General features: G+C 40.9%; 1 protein-coding gene across 1 annotated transcript in view; it reads left to right on the forward strand.

Moving 5' to 3' along the window:
• met (MET proto-oncogene, receptor tyrosine kinase) overlaps positions 1-23644 on the forward strand; it is a 65737-nt gene that overhangs the window by 14004 nt on the left and 28089 nt on the right. The window contains exons 3-9 of the mRNA XM_006782316.3: positions 12692-12895; positions 19156-19284; positions 19370-19543; positions 20498-20655; positions 21253-21367; positions 22643-22779; positions 23291-23455. Coding sequence (XP_006782379.2) covers positions 12692-12895; positions 19156-19284; positions 19370-19543; positions 20498-20655; positions 21253-21367; positions 22643-22779; positions 23291-23455 — 1082 coding nt within the window. The remainder of the gene's footprint in view (positions 1-12691; positions 12896-19155; positions 19285-19369; positions 19544-20497; positions 20656-21252; positions 21368-22642; positions 22780-23290; positions 23456-23644) is intronic.

Raw genomic sequence — 23644 nt, forward strand, 5'->3', positions numbered from 1 at the left:
ATCATTTCGTGGGAAGTGGGTAGGCTCACACCTGAGGGATGAGTAGCTTTTCTTGGAAATGAATACTGTGTTTTACAGTTAAAAGCCACGCTCTGTACACAGCTGGAGCCTTCCAAGATTGTTTTGATCATTTTAGTTTAAGGACTCTTTAAAAAAAAAAAAAAAAAAAAAAGTTATTTCCCAAAACAACAATTTGCTATATTTAGTTTGTGAATATAGAATTATTCTTCATTATGCCTGCAAATTTGACTCAATAAATGGTTTTATTGCTTAGGGAACAATCTGATTACCAGTTTGCATGCGAGTCAGACAAGCATCGTGTTTGCTAGGCTGCATCATACACCTTCCAAAGTTAAACATGGAACCAAGCCGTCATCATGGCACAATCTTACTCGGATCCTCCATTAACAATTTCTGGCTTTCCAAACCTGATCCCTGAAGATCTTTATTTGCACAAGGCGGTGAAAAGGAGGGTTGAGCAACTCTGCAAAGTTTGATGCCAACTTCCAGGACTTTTACAAGTGAGAAAAGTAGCACAATGCTGCATTGTTGTGTTCAAGGGCTGCTCTCTGAGGACAGACGCAATGCTAATATTTCTTTTGTTTGCTTTGTCATGCAGTCTTGTGTCTCAACTGCACAAATGGCTGCCACCTGCAAGCTGTCACGACAAGCTATGAAACATTTTATGGTGACTTCACAAAGATCTGCATCCATAAAGTAAAGCGCCAGTTTTCAGAAGTTTTTTTTGACGAGGTTTTGTGTGTGTTTTCATGGGATTTCTTGATTATATTTAGTCTTTTTATCACGAAAGCAGCTGGAGTTCTATATTTGCTTTTCTGTCACTTGGAGAAAAGACACAAATATGAAAGGCCATGCAGCCGAGCAATAAAAGCCATTTCAGGTTTAGTTGCGCTTGTTTGGTCCTCTTCAGCTGAGGCTGTTCTGAGATCTCTGTGTGTAGAAGCGCAGTGTGTCTGCCAGCACTATAGTGCAAGTGACCTTAGCTCATTCAAGACCACACTGAGTTGAGGAGGCCTGCGTGTGCAGACCTTATGTTGACCCTCAGCTGATAAGGTGTCTTGCTGCGGGAGCGCAGGCTGGTGTTGTTTACAACCTAAGGTTATCAGGCTTCTCCTCAACGGCTGCTGTTGGGCTGCAGCTCTCCAGCTGCCGTTTCTTTTCCACATATGTGTGTAAGTCCTGCTGCCTGTAAGATGGAAGTTCACCTCTGAAATCTGAAAAAATATGAGAAGCAGAGACAGCCACTTGTAGCTAAGAATGTTCTGAGCTTTAAATGGTAGCAAGAAGGGCGCAGGAGCCGTTTTTGGAAATTTCTGTTCACAGTGAAGTCTTCACTGTGAAGATTCTGCCAAGTGTCTGCACCGGTGGATGGATTTGATTATTCCAGACTGCTGGGAGGAGGAATTTCAGAAAAAAAAAAGATATTTGGCTGAATAACTTGTCACTTTAAATCTTGTGTGCATATCCCCGCTTCAAAGCCGATGTTGGCCTTCTCAGCATAAAGTACTTGATATTTTGACATTTTCAGTGAAGCTGTTTTTAAGCCTGCCTCTCTGACTGAAGTAATCAGTGGGAAAGGGTAACGCTAATGCTAATAAAATAATGTAAGTAGATGATTAGTGCTCCTCGAATCTCCCTGAAAAAATCTCGACAATAAATCAGCCTCTCCTTCATGCGTATTTATGCCTGTAATTAAGAGCACATGTAGAAATGGCAGCTGCTTCAGTAAATACGACCGATCGTTCCACTCGGCTGTCAGCTTCGAGATCGATGTGGTCTCAGAAAGACGTTAATGCTCTAAAATAATGTCTTGAGTGACTAATATCAAGGCTGAAAAAGCAAAAAGCAATGTGGTGCTCATTTACGCCCTAAAATTAACCTTTGTCATTCCTCATTGACTTACAGCGCCGTCAGCTAGTATTAGGACAGGGTGTTTGGAGTTGTTCACATCTATATGCACCCAGATTATACTTCTTGCCCTATTTTCTTTGGGGGCTATATAAAATGATGAGTGCCATAGTGTAGACAAAGGTTAACAAATACATATTTTCTGCAAAGGCACCCAGACTTTCTGATGGTTTCAGTTTATTTCTCTTGGTTTTGAGATATGTGTCTCAGTTTTGATTCTAGTGGTTACACCATCTGGAAAAAAGTTACATTATCTGTGAAAAATGTGACATTTGTGTCTATTTTGTAACTATTCTCCTCAAGGGAACTTTACTTGTGAAATCTCCTCACAGCCAAGATGGGACACTAGTATAGGGTGCTAGGGACATTGACAAAGGAAGAGACTATCATACTGTAGCTATCAAAGACCAGGTAATGTTAGTGAAAATCATTGAGATACTGTAGCAGTTACAGGGGGCGTAACTGTTGGCTAGTGGGGGATAATCACATTTAATGAATCTAAACTTTGAGGTTAGTGATTCCTGCTGACTAGCATATGACACGGTGGTGTAAATGGAAGAGGATTACCTGTGCAACTGGAGCCTGAAATGTCCCCTAGCGACCAACTGTCAAGTACAAAGTAGGGCTGCCACGATTAGTCAACTAGTCACGATTACTAGGGGTGCAACGATACACAAAATTCACGGTTCGGTTCGGTTCGATACTTTGGTGTCACGGTTCGATATTTTTTCAATACAAAAAAATGTTCATGCCTTTTTAATTTGTCATTTATTAAATTTTCACGGCACATTCTGCACCACCTCTCTGTGCGTTCATCATTTGTTTGAAGCCAGCTCACCTCCTGCAACCACTTTTCCGAGAATACGCGCTTCTTTTGTGGTTCGGACTCCTTCTGACATTTCTTTGGAGGTGGAGGAACACCAAAGTAATTGCTTAAAGGAGCTTCTTCGACATCTTTAAGAGTTCTAAACAAATGTCTGTCCTCCTCCTGAAAATCTTATGTACGCAAACACCCGTCGCAACTTCTTATCTTGTGCGCGTTTTTTATTTTGACAGCGAATGCGCACCTGCGGACCACTTATGTGCAGCCCTGGTTATTTAGCTCGTCATATTGCAGCCACAGAAATTCTTTTGTCCATGAAACCATAAAGCTGCACTTTCTTTTTGCCTTATAGTCTGATTTGTCATAACTTTTCCATTTTGTGGTAAGCTTTTCTTTGGCTGTCACTTCTTCACCCTGACCTGTCTTATTTGGCTCAGCAGAACTAAAATATATATCCTGCTGCTTTTACACACGCACTCACATAACGCTCAGCGATTCTCTGCGCGATCAACCTCTCACATGTTTAAGCTTGCTGCGGGAGATTTCACTTGTCATGTTTGCATAGTAAGCTAACGATTGATAAGATGATGTCAGAGGAATTGGTGCGCAAATTATCATCACTCACCAATCAGTGCTGTCGCTCTCTATACACAGTTCGCGCGATTGCAAAGTGAAAGCAAAAAACAAGCGCAAATTCAAACGCGATTTCAATGTGTCACATATTGACAGTGGCTCACCGATGCCAATGACATAATTACCCAGCTACATTTCCGAAAGAATGCAAAAGCATTGACATAGATTTTTCCTTCTTACCATAGCCCGACGTGCAGGGCAGAGATAGATTTTGGTAGCCCGACTGGAAAAATCGCTAGCCCCGGGACGTCGGGCTAGCGATTTTGCGAGCCCTGTATCTGATTGAGGAATCACTCATCTTTGGAAAAGAGAGTTTATTACAGAGAAATGGCTCTTTCCAAAATAAAAGCTATACTATACACTTCTTCTGGGCTATATTCTCAGCAGCATATTAAACATATCAGGTCCCCATAAGGAGAATCATGTGCTAACGGCTGTCTAAATGACTCGGGTAAAGTTTGTAGCATGCATGCTTGTTGTTTTTGTCTGCTTCCACTTGTCTTTGCACTAGGATGATGTCGCGTAAATGTGCAGTCATATTCGTTGTGTTCCCACTAGTGCTGTCAGCGTTAATCTGAAACGAGGTTAAGCCACAACACGGCAAATCTCCGTTAACGAGCTAACTGTGCTAACACACTAGTTCCCACCCATGTAATTGAGCATTGCTGGCACATCCAACATACTGTTTTACTTTAGTCCATGACGCGCTTAACTTCAGGGTCATACTCACATGAAAACCAAAATAGTTCCAAACGCCAGATCTGAATGAGGGTGGGGGAGGTTCAATTTGCCATGTTGCAAGGAGAGCTTAACTTCTGTCTCGCTAGCTTGCCCTGCGCTCAGTGAATCTGCGTTCGACTACTCCGCCTAGGCTGCACTGTCGAGCGCAGATCCACTGAGCGCTCAACACAGACAGCACCCTCAGAAGGAAAGTTGATCAAATAAATTAAAAATGTTGTATTGTTCGATACATATGCTTACCGAACCGAAAGCACTGTATCGAACGGTTCAATATCGATACGAGTATCGTTGCACCCCTAACGATTACGTCGACTATTAAAATCGACGACGACTAATTTAATAGTCAACGCGTTGTTTGAAGCTTTGTAAAATCCCAAAAGACGCAGGAATAAGTAGTAGGATTTAAGAGTGTAATAACGGACTGAAACAGAAGATGGCAGCACTGCATGTACAAGGATGCCAGCTGCCGTTAAAACCCCTAAAAAGAAGAAGCTGTGTCCCAGAATTCATAGCGCGGCCCAGCGCAGTTGTCAACAATGGCGGCAGCTAGTTAGTTTTAACATTACTCTTATTATTCTTTTTGGGTCACAAAATAAAGTTTACCTAATTAATTAAGTTTATATTTTTAGGCGAGAATGTAGCTGTGTAAACCTCAAATATCTGCTCAGTTTACCAAGACACCACAAACTTTGAAGAAGTGCGCCGACGTTTTTGGAGACGTCTGTTACCCACTAGCTCGATAGCTAGCCGGGGTTCAAGGCTCACTAGAGCCCGTGAGAACACCGGACTCCCGGCAAATCGTTTTCAAACCCACCGCTGTCTTTCGCTACTCAGGTTAAACATATATAAGTCACTTAGATAACTTAAAAAAGTTATTGTTTGGCTTTTTTTTAGTATTTTATTTGTTCCTGAGTAAATCGGTTTGGCTGAGATTAAAGTTATAGTTTTTACACAGCTGAATAAACGTCAAGCAGACAACTGATTATCAGAAGTGTGAGATGCTCGAGAATATACTCCAGTGTCCCGTTATATTTTAGATAGCAAGGAGTTTATTAAACTTCACCGAAATAACCTGCAGATTTTATTGAAATTTAATAAACTACCATCTTGTCTTTGTTTTTAGTTAGCACATACCTTAAACACTTAAAGCTTTAAGCTAATGATAGTTATATAAGAGCAGATGCATGCTGGTGCAATAAGCTGTACGTTTTACGTCCAATGGATGCATGATCTGATTAGTCGACTAATTGCAGAAATAATCGGTGACTAGTCGACTGTCAAAATAATCGTTTGTGGCAGCCCTAGTACAAAGTGACATGTGGGCAGGGATTCTAGTTAAAGCATTGCTTTACAAACTGTGGGGTAGACCTCACTGATGAGACCAGAGCCTCTGAACTTGGGGGTGGACCATTTGAATGAATAGGAGTTTCGGCAGTGAATAATAAGCTACCAATAAAACTGTAGTAGTACTTAGCAAATAAAAGTCAAAGGGTAAAGGATTAGTCTAGTTAGTGTTTGACATGATGTTTCATGCACAAAATGCAAACTAAGCATGAAAAGCCTAAGTTTATATGGTGTTAAGTATCTCCAATATCCAAAGCTTTTATGAAACACCTAGGACAAGAGCTGTATGGAACAATACCTAATATCAGTCACGCATGGGGAAAAACGACCCATCTGTTACTGAAATACTACAGAAATTGGTCTCGTACAGCAATTGCAAAACCTCCTTCTGTATGTGTGAATTCAAGAATGTATTAAGAAGTCGATGCCTCTGCTTCCCTTTTAATCTCCCTTTTTTTACTGTAATTGAAGCTACTGTGTCAGTCTGACCAAAATGTATATTTGAAGGTCAACTCTGGAAAGCTCATCTGAAGAATGTGCCGTTGCCTTTCGGGAGAGGTGGAATCAAAGACATTCTCAGTGAGAAGAAAAAGTATCTTTTGGCTCCTAGTCTTCAAACTCAGCAGTCCATCATCCTGCTCCTTATTTTGAATTGTACAAATCCCCAAGAAGAAGAGGAGAGAAATATGTTGATTCATGCTGGAGAAGAAGTTGTTCTGTCTCACAGAGGTGAAAAATCATCCCTCGCCGTGTTTTCTGAGATTATATTTTAGTCTTTGACTGGAGGGAGAGGAGACAGGATAATTATTCATCCGGCCAGGTTTCAGACAGTTAAGGTGATTTACTAGGGCTGAGAGACTGGAAGCTGCATTGTTCCTTTGTTGGAGAAAACACACACAACCATACACACACACACACCAGCAGATTATTTAGAATGGACTGAATCTGTGTGTGTGGAGGGAACTAAAGGAAACAGAAAAAAGAGAGGAAGGCGGTTAGTGAACAGAAGAATTAAAGGGGGATGAGGAGCAACATTTAGCTCAGGGACAGCTAATGGAGAATAGCTTACAAACACTTTCAGCATTTCCATGAAACAATAAGATTTGTTTTCATTATCTTGGCTGAGCAGAGAAAATCCTGCCTGTGTTGTGTGAGAATTTTTAGTTTAGGCAGGACAGGAGGTGATTTGTTTGGCATATTAGATAAATAAAGACAACAATCAGGCCATCAATCAATCTTTCCCCTTTCTTTATTATAAGAGTGACTTTCGCATCAAAGGATCAAAAATTGTCATGAACTGAGCGTGGCATGGCCTCTGAAACGCGTTCATGAAATGTAATTTTGTACTATATATAGTGAGTTAGAATAGTGTAAAAACAATACATTACCTCATTGCAAACACTGTCGTTTTCCTCTGTGTGGAGTTGTCAGCTAACTCTCGGGCAACTTAAATTTTTTTGGTTAAATGAGTTCTCCAGCAGTGCACAGCCGACTGCTGACTTAGTTCAATTTTGAAGTGACAGCAGACATGACTCACGTGTGAATCTTCACTCACCCAGTTAATCAGAGCTGGTCAAATGGGTCCAGTTGGCAATTTTTCTGTTGCCAAGTAATTATTGCAAATGTACTTTTTACAGCAGGAATGCGAGCCACGTGTTTAATATCCTGACAATGGTGATCTGCTTTTACAGCTGCATACAACTGAGTGTCATCCTTGTGTCTGTAGAAATCGAATAGTTGTCAGATATACTGCTCAAAAAAATTAAAGCAACACTTAATAGGTTCTTAATAGGGGAAAACCCATGCTTGATGTCTGTATCATATGGATTTTGGAATGTGTTAGGAACAAAAATTATTTGACATTGTTTTAAATGAAAATGATCAACCTACAGAGGGCTGAATTCATAGATAAACTGAAAATCAAAGTGATTTTATTCCAGCTACTCAAATGGTACTCAGTAGTTTTTATGGACCCCCAAGTGCTTGTATGCATGCCTGACAACATCAGAGGATGCTCCTAATGAGACACCAGATGTTGTCCTTAGGATTACCTCTCACATCTGGACCATGGCATCACTGAGCTCCAGGATGGTCTGAAGTGCAACCTGGTGGTGTTGGATGGACCAAAACTTAATGTCCCAGAGGTGTTCTGTTGAATTTAGGTCAGGGGAGCTCGGGGGTCAATCAGTGGTGTCACTTCCTTCATCCTCCAGGAACTGCCTGCATACTTGCGCACATCAATCACTGTTGTACACCTGGAGGCACCCAGGACCCACTGCTCCAATGTAGGGTCTTACAATGGGTCCAGGGATTTCATCCCAATACCTAATGGGTTTTTTCCAGCCTGTAGAGGTCTGTGTGCCTCTACATGAAAAAGCCCCAGTGATAGCCTGGGTCCTCGGCTGAAGACGACCCAGACTATCACTTACCCATCACCAGTCATGGTGAACGATTTTAAAGGCGCCATAAAGACGCTTTAACATCTATCACATGTGCTCAGGGCTAGCCTGCTTTCATTAGTGAAGCACAGGGCAAGAGTAGTTGACCTGCCAATTCTGGCATTCTGTTGCAAAAGCCACTCGGGCTCCACAGTGTCGGGCAGTGAGCACAGAGCCCACTAGAGGACGTCGGGCCCTCAGACCACCCTCATGAAGTATCTTCAGTCACACCAGTGGCCAGCGGGAGGTCATTTTGTTGGGCTCTGGCAGTGCTCATTCTATTCCTCCTTGCACAAAGCATCAATCCTACTGATGGGTTAAGGACCTTCTATAGCCCTGTCCAGCTCCACTACAGTAACTATCTGTCTCCTGGAATCTCCTCCATGCTCTTGAGACTGTGCTGAGAGACACAGTAAAGTATTAAAGTATTACTAGTATATCTGTGAAGGTTCTCAGTCATCCAGGTCATTGTAGTCAAAGGAGCTTGCAATGACCTGTTCTGAAGAAGCTTCTCGGATGATAGGTGAAACGTCTTCAAGCAACTTAAAGAAGTCCAGACGCTTTTCTTTGCAAGCTCCTTTGACTATTACTAGTATAGTAATATATAAAGAAATATAAGAAGAACAGGGGGCAGAGATTCTCCATACACAGAGAAGGAATTAGAGTATCATTAACAATTTTAGTAATTGTTTCAAGTGAAGAAAGTGACTAAAATGGTTTGGGAAGTTATTCTTCTTCAAAGTGTTTAGACAAGTTAATAATTAGAAAAGCATTGAGTTGGGATTCAAATTAATCTTACTATTCATTGAAATTCTGCAAAAATATAACAATTAGCAACAGCTGTTAAACTAAAATCAAACTTTTATAGCATGTATGGCACAACTGCAAGATAGTTAAGTTTAGAATAAGTGCTTATTGACATCTTCCTAACTCGGTGTAATTGATTTTGAAGTTGATTGAAAAATGTATTTCTGTTTGTTTTATTTGGTTATCCATATATAATTAAACAATAACAACGTTTTCTTTATTTGTTTAACACTGATTCAAAGCACATGGGGAAGCTCAAGAATTCTGAGTACTACATAACCGCAAGCTCTACAAATATGCAGTGGTTGTTCAGATTAATAAAACTCAAATATGCCATACTTGTGCGGTTTAAGTATTTGGTTATTGACAAATACACATATGCCTCACATTTTTAGAAGACGTGGTCACATTTCACTACAATCATCACATATTATTCTCCCTGTCTTCTGTTGGACCTGTTTATGTGTGCAGATGTTTTTCTTTACAACACACACTTTCAGAAAAACAAATAAACACATGACTGTATATTGGTACCAGCCACCTGTGCATTTTAAACACACACACACACACACACACACACACACACACACACACACACACACACACACACACACACACACACACACACACACACACACACACACATATCATGGTTGTTACAGCTGTTGAGATCAGGTTGCAGAGTATCGTGCATACTGACTCCAGGTGGGGTACAGTAATGTGTGTCCCAACATAAGTGCAACAATACCCTGCTGCACACGTGTACACAGACATTCTGGGCCCATATGTGCGCACATTGCATTTGCTCTCTCTTTCTCTAAAAACTGCATTCACACACACCCCAACGACAGCTAAACCTCCCTGCTGTCTGGAGTGTGCAATCGCACACGCAATCAAGAGGTCAAAGGTTATTTGAGGGAGAGTGCCAGCTGAGAGGCCAGCAGTGACACAGACCTCCTGAATTTCATGAGTGCAAGTTTGCTAACACAGTGTTATACCCCCAAAACAAGCGGTACATTTTCTTTATATTAGCAAAAGTGCCTTTAACCTTTTTTTTAATCATTTTCCCCTGGATTAGCACTGAACAGACTGTCATACCAAAAGCCTCTGCTGGCTGTAACCCAGTCCATGCTTTATAATTCAGGTATTAGTGTATCTCTTCACACTGGACCCAGGAGCAACAGCAAGAATATGAAAGTGACATTGAAGCCTATGTGGATCACCTTTCACCCCTCTCTTGACTCTCCTGAGCAGTGCCCCAGGCTTTTGGGAGCTCCACAACGCCGAAACCCTATCGCAGGGCCGTTGTTTTGGGGACAATAACTGCTGGTTAAGTACGGAGCAAAAGGTGTACAGTATCTCACGTATGTGCCCCGTGGTGCCTGTTACACGACTGGAAGACATGTTCACAAAATGGCTTGAAAGATGTAGAACATCTTGCCAACACCATAAATCTTCTAAAAGATGAATGTAAGAAAAGGGTGAAAATGTTGCTTTGAACGTAGTATTACTAAGGTCATTGATTAATAACACTTTTATTAATACTGACGTTTGATTGTGGAAATAGTGAGGTGCTCTTTGCAGAGTTCCTCTGAGGTTCTTTCACTTTTTTTCTGTTTTTTTTTACTGTCAGTTGTTGAAATTGCACTTCTTCTAACTGGCAGTTACTGAATAAAAATATTTAATTTAAGTCTCTATCAGACTTTAAGGGAAACGTCACCCTCTTGCAGAACCTGTTTGACTCAGTGGCAAACTCTCTGTCTGTGTGCCAAGAAACAGCCAAGGATAACAGCAGCGGTGCTTCAAACGAAGCTTGTCAAAACAGTCTTTTCGACTGTCCAATTTCATTGCTTTGATCTTTCAAAATAATTTAGCAGAGGGATGCCTCCTAGACCCTTTCTGCTCTATCACCCAACGTCCTATTCCACTTCAACAAACACCTAAAGTCCTGTTTGTTTGCTCTGAAAATAAACAGCCTGGGGCCTGTGTTTTGAGCTGCAGGGTGTAATCTCTGTAGTGATCGTGACATCTCCATCTGCCGCAGTTTTAGGAAAGTCGGTAGAGTTTTGGCCGATTCATATGTGCTCAGTGTGATTTATGTTCTGCTTGGAGTTGTGATCAAATGTATGAGAAGGGTAGACTTTGTGAATGTGTTCTTACACATACACATCAACAGATTTGTATCTTGTTTGAAGAAGAGGTGTTTCTCTTGCCTCAGCCCTTACAGTGTCCTATGTGTCTACTGTCCTACGTGTCCATGTACTTATCCAAGTCTAAATCAATTTCAGTCGCAAAGTGTCATTTCTGAAAAAAATTTCCTCTTTAAAGCCTCGCAATTCCATCCATATCAGCTGGCTTCATCACCTGCCAGCTGTGGACTTAAAAAAACAGCCAATCTTTCTGCCAGCTTTAAATTTCCTCCACATTTTTACTGGTTTTGACTTAGCCATTGTCTCTCTAATTGCAACCACTGGCCTTGGGGATATTTAATTTAACCAAGGTTTGTTGCAGCATGCTTGCAAGTCAGCCAGGTTTTTCTGCTTTCCTTGCCTTCCTCTCCGTGAGGTCCTGTTTATCTCTGTTTAAGTAACATCACTGAAATTGAACAAAAAACCTTCAGATTTATTACTTCACCATTGTTCTCCCGAGTTTCAAAGCTTGACACTAAACAAATGATGCAGCATATTTCACACAAACCACAAATAACAACCCAAGCTTACTTTAGGTAGAACCAGAAAAGGATAATGAGCCTGTACATGATTAGCAGTTTTGGAGGCAGCCAATTAAATTGTTGCCCTTTTGTGCACAATAAATGGTCACTACCAAAGTCATGAACATTTCTGTGTGGCATTAAGTGGTAGACGTTAACTGTTAGGACTGTACACACCGAGGCACTGAGACTGTCTACAAGTTTCAGCAATCATTTTACTTGTACGGCCTGCCCATTTTTTGTGACTAGAAAGAAAAGGTTGTCAACCACTGAAGTTGAGAAGACAACAGAAAGCAGAGGTCTGGTCAAGCAGCCAGGTCAAGGACCTTAAAAGCCACAAGAGGCCTGCCACTCTCTGGGTCATTAATAATTAATGAAACCCGAGGCTAGGACAGAAGGCCATGACTAAACACAAGAGTCCGAACAGTGAGAGCAGCGCTGGGCAGTAAGAGGAGGGGGGTGGTTATTGAAAGAGAAAAGACCCTGAATCCAACTCTGGCTTCAGTCCGTGCTTTCACTGTATGCTCCAGAGGCTCCAGACACAACAATGTGAACAACCCAGCAGCATTTGCAAACTAAGAGAGTAACAGATTTTGGTTCTAAACTCACGAGGACAAAGAAATACAGGAGGAGGGTGGAGAAAGCGAGAAAAAGTGGGGTTTCCCAGTTGGAGGGAGAAAAAACTGCACATGGAATGAAAAACAGCATGAATATCTCCTCGCTGTTTCCCATGAAATCTTCCAGTCCTCAAACCTCTGTTCAACAAAGCATGTACTTGCCCTAGAGGTACTATCACACTGAGACCTCCATTACGAGCTCGGTTTGATGAAAGAGTAGCTAAGAGTGGGCTTAGGAGGTTTTGGCTCCTGACCCTCCCCCAACTGAACAGAAATGAAATAAGATAGCTCAACATGATATTATATAACAAGTCGTTTTTTAGGATCTGTTTGGACAAAGAGATCAGATCTCGCTTAAAAGTACATTGTTTTATTTTTCTGGTAATCAGATTTTTATGGTTATGCCATAATTTTCATTCTTATCCAAGTGTACTGATTTTAATTATATGTTCCATATCGGATGTTTTTCATTGTTGAACATGACCACACTGGTATTTGACATTTCTTTGCTACATCATATATCCTATCAGTATCATGTCTCTAACCACAACAAAAAGTACTTTCTCCACTATTATGTTCGTGTATATTATTATTCTTGTGGCACGCTAGAGGAAATTTTCTCCCACTGACTCCTGTGGTTTCTTTGCAGACTTCATCAGATGACTGCGACCCCCATGAAGGAATCCACGAAGGAAAAGAGAGCACATATCGCCTACAGGTGACCCAGTTATACCAGAGGTTAGAATACTGGCACAAAGACTTGACAAACACCTTGGTGACCTCAATTACTGTGGTGCCAGTCCACGGTCGTGCTGTGGTATACCTAGGAACTGCTGATGGACGTCAAATACAGGTAAACAAGTCACCATCAGTGTCTTAATTTGCCTGTCAAATGCATGCAATGTATTCTACAGGCCTGCATTTATAATCTTAAAGCAGTTTCCCCTATCTCACTGTTCATGTAAATGTGCCAGGATGTTGATCAATGTCGGGTGAAAGTGTCCTGCAGGAGACACAGTAGAGAAAACAACTCCAGGTGTCTTAACTAGAAGCAGGTTAGGGGAAACTATCAGCAAGCTCCAGAATCTTCCAGTTTTTCACAGTTTGCTTACCTTTGAACTATGCTCAGTGAGCTTTCAAAGAACTCTGTTCTAACTAGTCATCTGAGCAAATACAGTCCCTATTTAGGCTATTAGTGCTCAGACCAGCAGTAGATTCCACGCCTCTGGTCATTCTTTTTAAGGATGTTATTGGATGACTTTATAAAAGAAAGGCAGAATTTCAAGGTCCTCAGTTTATTAATTTAATTTTCTTAAAGGATGTGGGATTTGAGTTATAGAGCCAGATGTTTTTAAGCCAGAAATGGCCATATTTGAACAGCAGGGCTAAGCTATCAGCTAATGCTAGCTACACTGGTTAGCAAGTAGTTTCCACAATCTCCATGTTACACATATTCCGGAAAATTAGTAAAATATGAAATATCAATAAATTAATACTAGACTGTGACCTAACAAACTAGAAGCTAAAACTTTCTCTGAGAATTCAGAGAATTATGTTAAATATACTTTCAAAATCATACCTTATAAGCACAACTAGCAGCAATAAAAACACAAAAAATTAACAGTACTTTTGTGGCTACACACCTCAAAGAGGTCGCTACTCTGGTAATGCATACAGTAACTTTAAGCCTTGATGGAAAAGTACAAAAACATAAGTTTAAAAGGAATCACATTTAAGACTAATAAATACCACATGCAGTCATTTAGTATTTAATACCAATGCACCTGAAGTTAAAATATTTAGCCTGTGAGAGGTACTTTAGCTTAGTAGAGTCATGCAAGGGCAGATTATCAAGGTAAAACATAACATTTTGGCTTTCAGTTTAATTAAGTCAATATGACAAGCCTGTGTAGCAGCATCTTGGACTGTGACTCACCATCTGCAGCTACTTTCAGTTTTCTTGTGGTGCTGAAGTCATTTACTCGGACAATAAAACTATGCATGCAGGGGTTGCAGCTGAAAATACAGCAAGTGCAGCAAGTGGTGCATTGGTGTGTCTGTAAAAAATAATGGCAAAAAAAAACCTGTGGCAAATGGAATGAAACGCATAAAGTAAACACTAAATTACCTCACGTGTTTTTGAAACACAAGAATGAGAAGACGCATGGAAAAGAACAGCAAGAAAGATGTGGAAAAAAGGGATGACAGCTGCACGGAAAGGCAGAGCAGGATGGAGGAAGGGTAGAGACGATGGTAGTGGGGCGTGAGGGGGGTTTACAAGTCGAACGACACGTTGATGGTGAATGGCGAGTTTCACTGACACGTTCTCTCACACGCCACATTTCTACTCCCTGAGCGTCCCGTGCAGCTGTTGCTATGCGTTTCTGTACCGTCAAACACCACCACTCCAGCCCCTCCTTCAGTTCTGTTTTTGTGTTTTTGTGGCTGCCTGAATTGGATGTGGTTCATTGTTTTAGCTAAAAGTCTGAAGAGGAGACCAGCTGTAATGCACTGCAAAGCTCGCCATTTCATTTGTTATTCCGTACAAATATCTTTTTCTAAAAACGAACCAAAGAGGGACATTAAAGTCAACAGTGAGGAGGGAAAGACGCTGATCAGGAATAGTGGTTAAAAGATATTTCCAAGGCATGAAAGGCATGAATTAACCCGTGGAGTGCAACAGTCTTGCTTGCTGCGGGTTAAAAATTTCCATCAATCAATTTTTTAGCAGAAGAAGCACCTCTTCCCTATAAAACGTCGAGGGAAATTCTGGTTTTCTAGTCACAAAGGTGGGAAATGTATGGGTTCAAACATTGCTTGTGAATTTTAGATGCACTTGATTTTGACACAAACTGCTTCAAAGCTATTTCAGTTGCTCCTTTGTCACAAGGGGTCATAAAATCAGGTATCTCAGATGTTATTCCTAACAAAACCACAAAAGGTTGTGTCTCCACAGGGAACCAAACCACTGTAGTCCCACTCCACCGTTTATCTATTCTAACCACTTTGTGTTTACCATGGAAATTTTGTTGGCTCATTGGCTCATTAGCTTTCCTTGTCCTAAACTGGGAAGGTGTACATTTGAACTGATGACCTTCTGGCCACCTGCTCAGTCTCAGCCCAAGCTATGCAACAACAAGAAGCTGTGAGAGGTGGTCGTCTTTGCTATAGCGGTTCATTTCATTGTTAGTGTGGCAGAAAGAATATGTCAACTTTTCATGTATTTCAGTTTCCTGGTTGTTCCCAATGGACAAGGTGAGAGGGAACATAGGGTAGAGGCAGTGAAAGAAAAAGAGTGTTGTTCACCCCGATGGACTCCATTCTGGCTGAGGAAGTGTTTCCCTCGACTTCAGTTGGGCCACTGTGGGAATAACACAGTAGCTGTGTTTATTGGCCAAATTTCCCCCCTGCCTGCTTAATACAATAAGCTGTAATTTACGCCGCCATTCCCTCCAGAGAGATTCCTCTTGTATGGCCTTGTCCCCAGAGGAAAGCTACCTATTATATTCAATGATACAAAGCTAATGTTGATCATGAGGCCCAAACAGTGGGAAGAATGATGCAGGAAAACCAGACATTTCTGAGGGTGAGGGCGAGGGCAAGCCGTGTATCAGCCAACCAACAAAATCACATTTAAAATTTACAATGCACAGAACTGTAGGGATTTACGGGACACTGACCCACACAAATGGACAGAAGTGGAAACTGATTTACTGATTTATTCATGTTTCTGTTTTCTTGTTTTGCAGTAACTTCTCATTGAGGGACTCTTACCAAACTCAAATGAGGCAATAAAGTATGGTTAGCCAGTCATTACATGTCAGGTCCAGATTGACAGAGGTAACAGTGTTTCTGTGTGAGCGCTTCAACTGAAGCGGGTCTGAATATCAACAGTGTAAATGCAAAGCATCAATTAACTTACAATAAGCAGAAGAAACTGTGTAATAGTGCATTGTGTAACTTTTTTTGTACTGAACCAGAAATCACAGCTATAACGCAGCCCTTGTTCCTGCAGGGCCCTGTCAATGTGTTGGGGATATGCTGGACATGATTTGTTGTGTTTCCAATACCACAACTCTCTTTTTTGAGTATAAATAGCGTTGTGGAGTTGATATGGAAAAAAATGTGTGTAGGTGGGTGAGTGTATTATTTAAAAGGTTTAATGGCACTGGTGTAACCGCACACCCTATTAGAGACCCTGTTCTGTGCAGCTTGCTGCAAGGTCTGTAATTGCAGCACAACCACAAGTGATGAATGGTGTTCCAGGTGTTCTGTGCGTGTGCACGTGTGTGGGGAAAATTGATGTGCTTTCGATCATTTCTTGAAGCTCTGTTGATATTTGATGACGTGGTCATGTATTGCATGTAAGTACAGTAAATTGTATTGCAAGCGTCAAGCTAACTGATTGTCAAAAGTGTCAAAAGCATTCATTCTAACCATCCATCACCTTTTGGAAGTTATGGCCGCAGCACCTGAAAGCACTGGAAGGATCTGTAAAATCCCCTGGCTTCCCAAGTTTGGAAAACTGTGCATTCACAGCAGTGGGGTGTCATACATGGTATGTTCATATTTAATCAGCCAGTCACATTTCAGCAACTCGTTACGTTTATTTCACTTCAATTCAGGCAAACAGTTGCCTAAAGGTGCTTTATATTGTGAGGTAAAGCTACGATAACACCCCAACAATCAGACGACCCCCTAATATGTGTTTTGGCGACAGTGGGAAGGAAAAACTCACTTTTTACAGGAAGAAATCTCCAGCAGAACCAGCCTCAGGGAAGGGCAGTTGGGGCCGAGGAGAGGAAAACGGGACAAAAGACATGCTGTGGAAGAGAGGCAGAGATTAATAACAACTAAGAACTAAGAACACAAAACTGAGGCTACAGTTGACACAGGTTCAGCACAATGAATAATAGAAGACTGAAAAAATGTTGTCTTGTTTGATAAGTCTCTTATCTTATCAGGTTGATAGGGTCAGGATTTGACATAAACAATATGAGAGCATGGATCCATCTTGCTTGTATCGCCAGTTATTGGTGATATTCATGGTGGTATAAAGGCGGCAGACTTTGGCCCCCTTATAACTAAGTGAGCATTTTTCAAAGCCCACTGCCAACCTAAGTATGTAGATATTCTGATGGGCTGCTTCTTGCAGAACTGTGTCACAAAGCTCAAACATTAGTCAAACTGGTTACTTTAACATGGCAGTGAGTTCACTGTACTCACAATGGTCTTTACCATCACCAGATCTCAACCCAAAAGAATACCTTTGGGATGTGCTGGGACAGAAGATTTGTCTCTCGGATGTGCTGCCGACAAATCTGCCAAATCTCCAAAATCCCTGAGGAATGTTAAGGGTAGAAAAAAGTGCCTTGGTACAAAGGCAGGGTACATGAAGTATGTCTGTGAAGGTTCTCAGTCATCCAGGTCATCGTAGTCAAAGGAGCTTGCATAGAAAAGCGTCTGGACTTCTTTAAGTTTACTTCAAGTAACTTCTTTAAGTTTACTTGAAGTAAACTTAAAGAAGTCCAGACGCTTTTCTATGCAAGCTCCTTTGACCAGGGTACATGAAGTACTGCCAGACTATCAAAATGTGGCTAAAAGACGAATCTGAGACATTTAGATCAAATGGTCACTAAAGTTTTTCAGGAGATGAAAAAATGCCAGCTTCAGTATGAGGACGCCATGTTTTGTCAGAGTCCAGCTGTTGTAAGCAAACTTCCTACTCCATTCACGGATTTCTATAGTTTCATTACTGTGTCTTTGTTAGTGTTTGAATACACATAAATCATGTTAATGAGAAACCTTTGGAGTTAATTTAAGACTCCTTTGTGGATACTGTGTTTTGCATAGGCTTAGTGAAACGGGTACTCGGCTGTTTTGTTTACTAAATAATGTTCCAGACACATAGCTCTTAGAGAAAATATCAAAATGTATAATGGTGTTTGTTGGGCTGTTTGTTTGTTTTTTCAACTGAAACAATCAGTTGGGGAAATGTAGCATTCCATTTATTTTAACACATGTTGTGTTGGTAATTATATTGCAAAATGCTATAAATAATTGTCCAGCCATTTAGATTTTCTGAAATTAGCTAATAACATTTATATTGAGTCCATTCCCATTGGTATACTAGGTCAAGACAGATTATAATTGCCATTGGTTACACATGTGAAATTCCTGTTTTGGAAATTTCGAGTATACATAGAGTGTGTGTGTCAACTCTGCTTTGCACAATAGATCTTTTAAAGTGAGCCAAAATCCAATGAAGAATTGCCTCAGGAAAGATGACACATTCTGGATCGTTTTCCTTCATGTCAATAAAAAGTCAATCTTCCAGCGTTGCTATTGTTCATATAATGTTTCCCAAGTTTCCCCTGTTATGAATAAATATAGCAATAATGAAAAACAGAAGTGACAAAGGAAAAGAACCCCACCTCCACCTACTTATCAGGTGTCCTCATCTGACTTGAGCGCTGATTGCTTAAAAAATGGGGGTTGGGTAGTGGTGGGAGGTGTGTGTTGGGTGCTAACGCAATGTATTGTTGTACATTTGTTTTTAAAAAAGAGAGAGAGAACTGTTTAATTCAAGTCCTGTTTCTATCTTCTCTTAGAAAGTAGTACTCTTGTTACTAGATCATTTTGAATGGTGTCAGGCTACATTTTTGTTTGATAATCGTCTCCGGGTGGCTTCTTCTTCTGTTACATGTTGCTGTCAGTTTCAGCTTATATAAGCAGTACCAGAGTTGGGACTATGATGATGATGTTGTCGTTATACAGACGTGAACAAATTGGTTGGTACCATCTCTGAAATGACTTATAACTGCCATCTCGTGTTGTTTATTCCATATTTAACACATATCTGACTTTATTTTTGATTTCTTGATAATTTTTGATTATATTTTGTAAGAAAATTGGCAACCGTGGTCACAGGAACACAAAACCTCTGGAGATAGTCTTAACCTTTAATATCTATAATCTTCTGTCGGAGATCCACAGACAGCTGTCTCCTTTGCTTTCTCTGGTTAATGTTCAGTATGTTGCATACAGTGATACCTGATTAAGCAACAGCCAAAGCCCCTTTAGGATAACTGCAGTAATGTTTCCCTCTTTTAGGTGTTGTTCTCCCGATTTGCCTCTCCCCATGTCAACATCCACCTGGACTCAAGACCTGTCACCGCCAGTGTAGCACTGCTCGATGCTGACCATTCAGATGGAGCCATTCTGATGGCCACAGGAAACAAGGTAAACCACTAATTATGGAATGCGCCTGTGCCTTTTTTGTTTGTTTTTATATTAAGTTCTTTTGTTCTGAATTCTGCCCACCTAGATCACTAAGGTCCCTTTAATTGGCCCCGGCTGTGGTCAGCTGACCACATGCATTTCGTGTTTGTTGTCGTCAAGAGTGACAGAATGTGGCTGGTGTGATGGACGCTGTACAAGAGCAAGCGAGTGCACCTCCTCCATCTGGACACATGACTACTGCACACCTGAGATTACCAAGGTAACCACAGTACACAAAGGTTGTGCATGTTTTGCGTGTTTATCATTAGCCACAGGCATGATTTGGTCATCCAAAATGAGCACTATTAAAGCTCATTGATATTTCAGTTTTTAGGTTTCTTCTATATGTTCTTCAGTGGTTCTGAAATAAAAAGCAAACTTAAGTAACTTCTCCTGACTGTGTTTCCTTAACCATGTATCATACAATCACACCATGCTGTGTTCATACCTTACACAGGCTGTCTCTTACTCTTCTCCTGCCAAATACTGTTCATGTAACCTGTCTGTTGAGCCTTTCATCTGCACGTGTTTGCACTGTATTTGTATGGTACTTACGAAAGTTAAGGTGCTTCCTGAGAGGCAGACGTTTTACAGCTGCACTGAACTACTAAACTCTGCTCTGGCATTGTCAGACTCAACTAAGCTCAGCTGGCTCAGCTGGATTCCATTCTCTCTGACTTTAACGCTACACTCCATGCTGCTACTCTGCCTTCATTTAAACGCACACACACACAAAAATGGCAGCTGACCTCCATTGCCCTAAATGTACCTCTAAAAGCACCTTTTGTGCTTGAAGGTCTTTTACAAGACTCGGCCTCAATCCAGAAAAGCTGAGTGGATGTTTCTTGCACAGCAGTCGTTGCCTGGTTGTTACCTTCTGAGGGTTGTTACTTACTCTTCTGCATCATGTGCTCAAAGTGTGTGTGTGTTTTTGTTTTGTTTTTTTCTAAGAAGGAAACCAGTTGGTTGAAAAAGCTTGGTATTGAGCAGTTTTTAGAAATGGACAAAATTAAGTTCAGAATTCAACTGCACACTTCTTTACTTTCTACATCTCATCTCAGAACATATTTATAGTATTGCAGATGTCTGTTAAGTTCAGGGTCCACATCTCAATTTTATGGGAAGAAAAATGTCAAAGGGATTGTTCAAAATATGTTCTTTATGAATGCATTAGGTTAGTCCAGCCTCTGGACCAATACGAGGCTCTACTGTAGTGACGATTTGTGGCAAGAACTTTGGCTTCGACAAGACAGAGAACTTCAAGGCTTCCATGGTAACCGTGGAGGTGGCAGGGGCTTCCTGTAAACTGTCCAGGCAAGAAAACTCCAACAGGTATGCTTGTGTTGGGATGGGAGTGTTAATAAATGTTGTGCATGTGTTTTGTGCAAGTTGCACTGGCCTGCTGTGACGTATTCAAACAGCACTGGTTCTGCACAGTATCTGAAAAGCCACCTTTTAGAGGAAAAGGGAGAGCCAGAGTGTATGTTAAGTGGTGAGTGTTTATGAAACAAAGGGACCACTACACTGGTGTCCTATAGGGGGAGAGCGCATTTATTAGGGGTTATTGTGTTGAAGGAAGAATGTTAAGAAGCCCCAAACACCCCCACCCCTAACTCTTTTGCAGCCTGCAACATTCAACACATGACTCCCTTAACTGAAAAATTGCTGGGAAAAATCGCTGAATGCAGACTTTCCGCTTTCCCAAATCCACTGGGGCCATGTCCCATTCAGAAGAACCCTTTTGCTACAAACAACCTCATTACAAATTGGGGGGAAAATAAAAACACTGCCCACACAATCCCATGAAAATTGTGTCTTTGTGCATTCCTGCAGGGCAGTGGATGATCATTGAATTAAGCTAAATGCCGGCTGGCTTGGCAGGGTATAATGCCTGATCTATGTGTTGTTTGGGGGGGGGGTTGGCTATAGGTGGACTGAGATGCACTGTTCCCCGGTGTTTAATGGGAACCTCACCCCATCAGGAGACGTTGTGAAGGTCACCAGTGGCCAAAATGTGACCAAGTTCAAGGGTTTCAATTTTGTGGTAAGACTACTTTTTTCCTTCTTTTTGGTATCACTGTTTTGAAAATGTCAGTACTTTACAACTGATTCTTGACATGTAAAAATGGAACATGTTGATATCACATGTTACCAAGTGTACTTGATGATGGTAAAACTGCTGTTTAAAACTGTTTAGGATTGATTTGTAATTCTTCGGTTCTTACGATTCTTAGAGTCAGTTTCAAAACTATATATTTTTTACCCACAGAGTGAGTAACAAACTTTATACATACCTGTTATTAAAATGCATCTTGGGCTACAGCCTTGTGCAAAACAAATGGGTAGTAATAACTGTGCGCTTATGAACTGGTGCATCACTGCTTAATTTCCCTGGGGTGATGAATGTCAGACAAGTAAGCAGTCCTAAAATATCAACTGAACTTCTTGTACACTGCTAGAAAGTTGACTTGTTCTCAAGTTTTCCAAACCGCCTCAGAATGCCATCACTGATGATCACATGAACAAGTACTTGATATATTGAAAATAATAATTTATATAATTGTAATATTACTCGTATTCACAATAAATAACTTCATATGTAAAGTAGAGACCCAACAGTAATACAAAGAAACCCCCAACAATCAGACGACTATGAGCGAGTACTTGGCAACAGTGGGAAGGAAAAACTCTCGTTTAACAGGAAGAAACCTCCAGCAGGCTCAGGGAGGGCATCTATTTGCTGCAACTGCGTGGGGTTTAGGGGCAGGAGACAGGACAAAAAAACATACTGTGGACACAGAGAAATGAATAACGCATATGCATGGTGAGTGAAAAGATTTGCGAAAAAGTGGTGCTCAGTGCAACATGGGAAGCCCCCAGCAGCCTAGGCCTATTGCTGCTTAATTAAGGGAGGATTCAGGGCCACCTGAGCCAGGCTTAACTTATAGGCTTTATCAAAAAGGAAAATTTTAAGCCTAATTTTAAAAGTAGCAATGTCAAAATCCTGAGCCCAAATTCGGAGCTCCTCTTTCAACATGATATATGATAAATATGGAGAAAACCCAGCTCTTGTAAATATTTAGTTTACCCTCCATCATTAATAACACCATTTAGTTGATATTGCAGCACCATGGAAGAGGATCTGATAGCTAGATAAATCTGAAAATCGTGAGCACTAAAATCTCCATGTGTTCTTCATAAATCCTGGGTACGTTCATACCTTTACTTTGTAGTCCAGTAGTGATCATACCACATGTTAATGTTAATGTCAATGCCAGATTAAAAAAAAGTTGGTGGTTGTCTCCTTCTCTACCTGTAGGACCCTGTGATCAGTGACATCTTCCCAACATTCGGGCCAAAGTCAGGAAACACCATGCTGACCATTACAGGAGCAAACCTGGATACGGGAAGCAAGCGAGAGGTGACAATAGGGAATGCAATCTGCAACGTTCAGAGGTACGATCACTCTTTTTTTCTTAATACTGCCTTTGTTTTCTGTTTGGCTTACACAGATATATTATATATATATATATATATATATATATATATATATATATATATATATATATATATATATATATTGTCTGCATGGATAATTTCATGTTAGCCTTTTTAGTTGTGGGCTTTTGGGGAGGTTTTTTTCATGTCATCAGAAAAGAATATACAAGTGTTTATTGTGCCTTAGCATTACTTTCATTTTAGGGAGACTTTTTTGCCTAGCATTAGCCTTTGCAGAAAGGCTAATAAAATTAAATGATCTTTTTTCAGTTTTTCACTATCTCTTGTTTTTCTTGCTCTTGTCCTCATACCTTTTTCTGCTCTACAAGCAGAATTACCTGCAGGACCGATGAGAAAAATGCATGAATAGCCTCTTGGACAATGCTTACCATTGTACATACTAAAAAAAACCAATACATCATTTGTTTTTACTCACTCACCCTGGCCTCATCTTTATCACCACCATCAGCTGGTCATCCAACATGGTGACCTGTAAGACGCCACCACATGCTGTTCTCTCAAGCCAAACTGTGAAGCTGACAGTGGATTCGGTGGAGCGCCGCGCCCCTATGCAGTTCACCTACAACCAAGACCCGATCATCAACAACATCCAGCCCTCACGCTCCTTTGTGAGGTTAGAGTTTAGTTTATTAAGATCCCCATTGAACCCTGCGATAGCTGTAGCTACTCCTCCTAGGCTCTGACGAACTTTTCAACAAAAAACCTTTTTCATATCTAAAACAGTCATTCAAATGATTCATAATGAATTCTGATATCATTTATAGACACAACTGTGTGATGGCCAGAGTTGAACTGCTTACTA

Source organism: Neolamprologus brichardi, chromosome 7, assembly GCF_056152115.1.
Source record: "Neolamprologus brichardi isolate AB-2024 chromosome 7, ASM5615211v1, whole genome shotgun sequence".
Classification (NCBI taxonomy): Eukaryota; Metazoa; Chordata; class Actinopteri; order Cichliformes; family Cichlidae; genus Neolamprologus; species Neolamprologus brichardi.